The 7,387-nt window shown below is 54.8% G+C and overlaps 1 protein-coding gene across 1 annotated transcript; it reads right to left on the bottom strand.

Annotated features, from left to right (window-relative positions):
• Nucleotides 1-368: 368 nt before the first annotated feature.
• On the bottom strand, nucleotides 369-7,038 carry LOC309979031 (pregnancy-associated glycoprotein 2-like; the record flags this gene model as incomplete). Its single annotated transcript, XM_082865846.1, has 8 exons — nucleotides 369-497; nucleotides 1,167-1,265; nucleotides 1,366-1,507; nucleotides 2,980-3,096; nucleotides 4,246-4,439; nucleotides 5,628-5,746; nucleotides 5,841-5,958; nucleotides 6,913-7,038. Coding segments are annotated over 8 exons (1,044 nt in total), but the record flags the coding sequence as incomplete, so codon positions are not given.
• Between the last annotated feature and the right edge of the window lie 349 nt (nucleotides 7,039-7,387).

The following is a 7,387-nucleotide window of genomic DNA, read 5'->3' as shown; positions in this document are numbered from 1 at the left end:
CTTCTGATTCCTTGGGTCCAGTCACTGAGATCTTCGCCTCTGCTGTGGTTCCTGTGTCCCGGATCCCCAGTGTCCTTCCAGTAAGTCTCCCCTTTCCTTGAAGCCACTTGGAGTTGGGCTCCTCTCACTTGTGGTTCAGATCCTGCCCGATCATGATGCACCTCCCCGACCCAAAGAGAGGCACCCATTTGTGTTAGCACCGTTGAGAATGGAAACTTTTATTCTTTGCTGAGAATGGGGCTTTGCAGAGCACCACAGTCCCCCGCCATCCCTGGGTGGGAGTGCCCTACGTGTGAGTGAGTGTGTGTTTGGAGGGGGCCTGACTGCTGAAGCGGCCCCAGCCTTTACACTGCGGGAGCCAGGCCAACCCTGTTGTTTCCCCGATCGTAAACCGAGAAATACAGCCTCAGGAAGACGTCGCCCAGGATCCAGGTCTCCGAGCGGCTCATGTTCTCTGTGCCCCCTCCAAAGGTGCTGAGGCATTGGCCCCGAAGGTTCTGAGGGAGACGAAATGCACAGCAGTCAGCCTGAGCCCTTACCTGCCACCCTCTCGGCATCCGGAGCCGGCAGCTTCTCGGTTTTATTTCCCTCCTTTGGTAAGAACCAAGTAGCTCTCTCAGCAGCTGCGGAAGTGGGGTGCCCATCCAAGACCAAGAGCGGCCAAGGCATGTGGTTGCCATGAGGGAGAGGGGCTGGGGGAGGGGAGGACGGGAGTTTGGGATGAGCAGATGCAAAGCACTATAGAGAGGATGGGTGAACGACAAGGCCCTGCTGTAGAGCCCAGGGAGCTCTATTCAAGCTCCCGTGATCAACTAGTGGAAAAGAAGAAGAAAAAGGATACAAACACACGTATAACTGAGTCAGTTTCCGTGTTCATCTATCTGAGGGCTCAGGTTGAACTGAAGCTCCTTGAGGGCCGAGCCCCTTACTGTTCCCTTCTTCTTGTGCCTCGCACCAGGCCAGCACGGGGTAGTGTTCCATTTATTTCAGGATGATGGAAGTCCCAGACTGCCCCTTACTCTCAAGTGGTTGTTTTTGTGGGAGGCACTGGCCCAGCCACAGGGGCTCCGTGGCATCTGCAATGGTGTGGCTTGCCCTGCAGAGGGCCCCCTCCTGCAAGCAGGAGCCCAAGGGTTCCTGCAATTCCACCAGGGTTGGCCCTTCACCTTTCTGATGTAGGCTTGAGGGGGCACTGGGTAGTCGTTGCCGTTGATGCTGAAGATGATTGTAGGCAGGCGAGCCACATAGCTACATGAAACCGCATACTGTTAGAGAAAGAGGGAGAGAGGTTGGCCCAGGTGATCCCTGGCGTGTGACCCTGTGGCGTGACCCTTCACCTCGTGACCCCGTGGCGTGACCCGTCACCTCATGACCGACAGGGCTGGCGCTGATGAGCATCTGGATGGCGGTGACCAGTCGGCTCGGGCCGAGCACAAACGAGGTCCCGGTATCCAAAATGGCCTGGCAGCCGCGGACACAACCAAAAGCCACACCGTTTATGGTGATGCTGGGAGACAGTGGGACAGAGTGGACACCAAGGTCACTGTGAAGTCTCCCCCCACGACTGCCCCCTCCCTGACTGTCTCCCTTCAGCTCACTCCCTGCCTCTGTTTGCCTTTGCTCTGGTCGCCTAACCTTCGCTGACTGCCTTTCAGCTCCTGAGTGCATCAGGCTCTTTGGTGCCTCAGGGCCTTGGCACGTGCTGCTCGCCCTTCCTAGAAGACCCCCATCCCCTTTGTCTAGCTAATTTCTCCTCATCTTCCAGGTTCCAGCTTACTTGTCATTTTTTCAGGGAAGTCCTCCCCCCCAGACTAGATCAGGCTCCTGTCCTGGTCACTCTCTGTAGTCTCTTCCTCATTTCTAGCATGTACCGAAGTGGAAATTCATTATTATGTGTGTGACTCGTTTCATGTACGTCTGCCTTACTAGATGTAAGGGCAAGTTGTAGCCTCAGTGCCTCTCTCAAGTGCCTAGCACACAGCGGATGCACAATGTATGTTTGTTGAATGAATGAATGAATGAAAAAGTGGATGAGGAACAGCCAGAGCCCTGTATGTGCTGTGTGACCGATAACGGGTCAACCCACACAGTGAAGATGGAGGTTCTCCGGGGCAGCAGGTGCTGAGAGTAGAGGTGTCGGAGACACAGGCTGCCCGGGGAGAGGTTGTCTCCCAGCATGGCCCACTCACACAGCTCAGACACTGAGGCCCCCGGCCAGGCGATGCCTGAGCTAGTCCAGGGGCCTTCAAAGGACACGTAAGCTTTTGTCTGAGGGCATCACTGAGAATCCCGTCAATCATTGCCCCTTGATCTCAGGCCACTCCTGGATCCCGGCTTCCTGATTCTCTCTGTCACAGCCCCTGCCCCACTGTGTGCCCGGGATGAGGGGTGGCTATGGGTGGGGCGAGTGTCTCTTTGTATGAGTTGCTTTCAGGTCTCAAGAATGCAGCCAACCTCTCTCCACTGCTGGGGAGTTTCTCCCTAAGGAAACCAGTTTTCCTGGTTTGTCCAGGACTTTCCCTGTTTTGAAACTGGTAGTTTTGTGTAGTGAGAGCTCCCTGGGTCCCGGGTAGCCCTAGACAGTTGGTCAACTTATCACAACCCTGTTCAGGCTGGTGACATCCTCCCTCATCCTCTTTCACTGCACTTCAGGGTCTTCAAACCGTGCTCCCTGCCTTCCAGCGTGGTGGGTGCAGCCCTCTTGGGCTGAAGACATCTCTCTGAACCCTGTTCAGGACCCTGGTCAGAGCCCTGGTCAGGGGCCTGGGGTGATTATGAACCCATGGGTGGTGTGTGTATCTGTGTGTGTTTTTGTGTGTATCTGTGTGCCTGTGCGTGTGCTTACACGTGTGTCTTTGGGGGTGGAGCGTATGTCTGTGTGTGTGACTGTGCGTCTGTGCGTTTCTTTGTGTGTCTGCATGTGTCCGTGTGCACGTGTGGCAGCATCACTTGGGGGGGCCCTCAGAGGGAGGGGCTTACCGGTTCATGGTTATCTGCCAGTAGTGGGGTCGGGACACTGGTATCCACTGGAGCTTTCCTTTGTGGTAGCTGTTGTCCACCCCGCCTAACATCACAATGCTGCCATTCTCCTTCTGGCTGAGGAGAAAAGAAAGAGGGAGGGCTCGTTGTAGGAGAATAACGGCAGGCACTGTCTGAGGGCTGTGCTTCTCCACCCATCCTTGGCACTATTAGGGTCCCCATTTTACAGAGACGGAAATTGAGGCCCGGAGGGATTGAGGACCTGTCCGAGGTGGGTCACCGACTAGTGAGTGGCACAGAAGGGGTTCGAAGCTGGGCAGCCTGGCTGGGCTCCGACCACCCACCCTTCTGAAGAGGGCCCGGTCCCCTCCAGCAACCAGAGTGCTCAGAGATACCCTCAGAGGACACCGTGCCGGAGGGGTCTGGCTGCCCCCTCGCCTAGCCTGTCATTGTTCAGAAAAGCCGAGGCCTGAGGGCGCCAAGGGTGTGGGCTCAGGCTCACCCAGGGTTGGCTTCACCAGCCTGTGTGACCTGTGCCACCCATGGGGCCTCACACTCAGCAGGGCCCTGAGCCTCTGCTATCCCTGTCTTGAAATTCCTAATACTTTTTTTATTTTTTATTTTTTTCGGTACGCGGGCCTCTCACTGTTGTGGCCTCTCCCGTTGCGGAGCACAGGCTCCGGACGCGCAGGCTCAGCGGCCGTGGCTCACGGGCCCAACCGCTCCGCGGCATGTGGGATCCTCCCGGACCAGGGCACGAACCCGCGTTCCCTGCATCGGCAGGCGGACTCCCAGCCACTTCGCCACCAGGGAACCCCCTCCTAATACTTTTTGAACAAGAGGTCCCACGTTTTCATTTCGCGCTGGCACCTGCGAATTGTGTAGCTGCTTCTGGGCTCCTGGTAAAATGTTAGTGAGGAGGAAACATTCCCACCATCCCTCTCCTTCCTCCCATATGAAATCCATCAGCACATCCTGTTGCCTTTTCCTCCAACCTGTATCCTGATATCTTCCACTGCTCTCCCTCTTCCCTTCACACCCCCCCGGACCAAGCTGCTGCCCCTGAGCCCATGAGCATGCTTGTGTTCTCATAAAACTTTATTTACAAAAACCAGTGGCAGGGCCAGATGTGGCCCTGGGGCCATAGTTATCCCGGGCTAGACTGTCTCTCAGGAAACTTCTGAATCAGCTGGGCTACAACTTTTCATGCAACTGAAAGCATCTTACAGCTGACTTAGAGAGAGGGCTTGTGCAGTTCAGACTTACGTGCTCAAGTAGAAGGCAAAGACAGACTGAGAAATGACGCCTCGTCTCTTCAGGTTGTCGAAGACAGGGGTGGTCCCTTGGATGGCGAGGCTGCGGTAGCCCAAGCCCAGGATGCCATCAAAGGGTGCATGCTCCAGCCCAAACTGCGCCTTGCTCAGGGCAAACGGCTGGACGACATCGACAAGTTTCCCGATCTGTGGGAGAGGAGAGTGTTCCCACATAAAGGTTTGGGAAGTGGGGCTGGGACTGGGCTGGGATGGAGATGCCATGAGCACCGCAGAGAAGAACTGCGGCCTGGCTGTGCCCTGTGTTGACCTCAGATAGTTAGACCAAGCTGCGACTGGAATTTGGGTTCCATTTGTGCTGGGCTGTGGCTTTTAACCAACACCTGCCCATCCTGCAAACACCATGTGAAGTGAGCGAAATTGGCCACATGCTTCCTGTGCAGGTGGAAAAACAGGGACTCAACAGGACCAAATGGTTCCGACTGGAGGACAGAATGAGTAGAGAGCAGGATAGTCTTCTCTTCGGCGTCACTATGATCTGATGACAGAAATGGACTGAGTTCATCGCAATGCATTGTGGATTCTGCATCTGCCTAGGCAGACAGAAGCCCATTTTACAATGTCGCTGCCAGGGTGCTTATGAAAATTCTGCCTGGGAAACACGCTTTGGGGATGTGCGTCTGCGTGTGTGTGAGAGAGAGAGAATACTTAGGCCCTTTGGGGGATGCAGGCTATAGTTTTCACTAGGCTCTCAAAGGCCCCCTCTTGTGGACCTCCATTTATCAGGCCCTTCCCACGTCTGTGGCCCCCTGCTTTCCCTGTCTGGATTCCCGAAGCCCTCAGTTCCCCGCAACCGCCCAAGATCAGTTTTATCCTCTCCCCAAGTACCGCACACCTGATGAATCCTGACTGGCCAGCCCAGCTCCACCGTTTACCTGATGCCTGACCTTGGCAAGGCCCTGGCTTTCTGTACCTCGGTTCCCTCATCTGTCTAGTGGAGCTAATCATAGCACTTGCTATGTGGGGTTGCTGCAGGAGTAAACGAGTTATTACCGTGAAAGTACCTGGCACAGCCTGAGGATATAAGAGTGGGTGCTTTTTTCCCCTCTCTCCCTGCTCCCACAAAAGGAACCTTGAGCTGCTCATGGGCAAAGGAGCTGCAAACCCACACCTCAAGCCACTCTCTGGGTCAGCCCTTCTGGGAGTTTGTGTGTCAGCAGGGACACTGTCTCCCCAGGGACACAACACTGTGGGGTGGGCGGCCAGCCACTAGGGGACTTTGGGAAAGACGGGCCCTCCCAGTTGGGCCTGCATCTGTTTTGTAAGCTGCGGTTGCTCCCAGGGCCAGCCCTGACTCGGCTTCTGGTTTCCAGTTACCCGAACAGTGTCGTAGCCAAGAAATCCAACCATCCTCCCGGAGCCGTAGGTGAGGTCGACGGGAAAGCCCGAGAGCCGGAAGGTGGTGGACTTGTGAGGGTTGAAGACATTGTGTGTATCTGCGGACACAAGAGATGTGTGTCCGTCAGGTGCCAAGGACGGAGAAGGGGGTGGGAGGGGGAGTACAAGATGGGCGGGGGGGCAGGTACTCACAGCAGGGGACACTGTCGCAGTAGGTGGAAGGCACCCACAAGTCAGCTGAGCCGGTGTCAAAGACGACCTTGAACTGCTGAGGGGGCGTTCCAATGCTGATGTTGCCGACATAGGCTAGCTACAGGGGCCGGGGAGGGGTGGGGTGGTCAGACCTGACTGCCCTGGCCGCCCTCGATTCCCAGAGTACTGCTTCCCTCGAGGTGTCCCGTGTCTCCTGAGATCACTTTCCAACTGCCCCACCTCACAGCCTCTGCTCACACCGGTGCCTTCATTTGATTTTTTTCTTTCTTTTCCTCCATGCGGGCTCTTAGTTCCCTGACCAGGGATCGAACCCGGTCCCCCTGCAGTGGGAGCGCAGAGTCTTAAGCACTGGCCTGCAGGCGAGTCCTGGTGCGTTCATTTGAGAAGCTCTCCAGTCCCCCCTTTAAGGCCCAGCCTGTTTCTTTCTCCAGTTGGCCCTCCTAGGTCACCCCAGGCCACCTCCTCTGAACTCAGACCATGTCCTATCACCACCACGCTTTTATTTGACATGTATTTACTCTTTGCCTATCACTCAGGCTGTCCTATGCATTCTTGAGGAAGAGACGAGACCTTTTTAAAAATCAATAACAATAACCATAGTGTTAGATTTTCATGGCGTCACAGGCCATAGGGGCTCAGTAACTTTTTACTGGTGTCCTTGGATCTGCGGAGGCTGAACTTTGTCTGCCTGGGGTTTCAATCTTGATTTGCAGTTGGCTTTATCTTTCGATCAGACACGGCTCACCTTTCATCTGTAACTCAGTGGCTCACTTAGTTCAGGAGGAACAATCTCCCTCAAACTAATGACATATCTTTGGCAAGAAATGGGTGTTTACCTGCCACCTGGTCATTGCCGAGCCCAGTTACCACCGACCAAGAGTTGAGGACGAGAGTGCCCTCTTCTCTGGGAATGGGGTCCGTATTCCCCAGTGTTTCTGCTTCCTGCAGGAGCCCTAGCCCCACCACACCGCCTGGCGCCTCCAGATGAACCCCAGTGCCAGGCCAGAGCACCAGGGGGCGCTGTAGAGTGCCATCCACCCAACACACTCACATCCAGGTAGTTCCTCAGGGGATGAAGAGACAATTTTGGGTCATGGGCGACATTCTGGGACCTGTCGTCATTGTTCTTCAACAGGAAGTTTGTCAGCAAGTTTTTTTCCCTGAGGGTTTCTCGCATGGTCTTCATCTTTGTTAGCGGGATTCTTTCACCGAGCATTGGGAAAAGGAAACAAAGAAGGGTCAGCAATCAGCTGTCTGTGTTATAGTACGACTGTCATACCTTGCATTGTAATGGCACTGTGTATATTCCAAGCATTTTTATGAGTGTCCTCTCATATCAGGATGCCATGAAAAGACCATGACAAAGACCTAGGTTTGAATACAGGTTCTGTTGTATAATTTGGATAAGCCATATGACCATTTGGAGTCTCAGTTTCCCCCTCGGCAGGTAGAAAGGTAGAATATAGCTCCTATCGTCCGTATAGAATGCTCTGGGTATTAAGTGAGATGATGTATATAATGTACCT

Source organism: Leucopleurus acutus (genome assembly GCF_964270905.1).
Source record: "Leucopleurus acutus genome assembly, contig: HAP1_SCAFFOLD_1014, whole genome shotgun sequence".
Classification (NCBI taxonomy): Eukaryota; Metazoa; Chordata; class Mammalia; order Artiodactyla; family Delphinidae; genus Leucopleurus; species Leucopleurus acutus.
The sequence above is the reverse complement of the archived record's forward strand: the minus strand, read 5'-3'. Positions and strand labels throughout refer to the sequence as shown.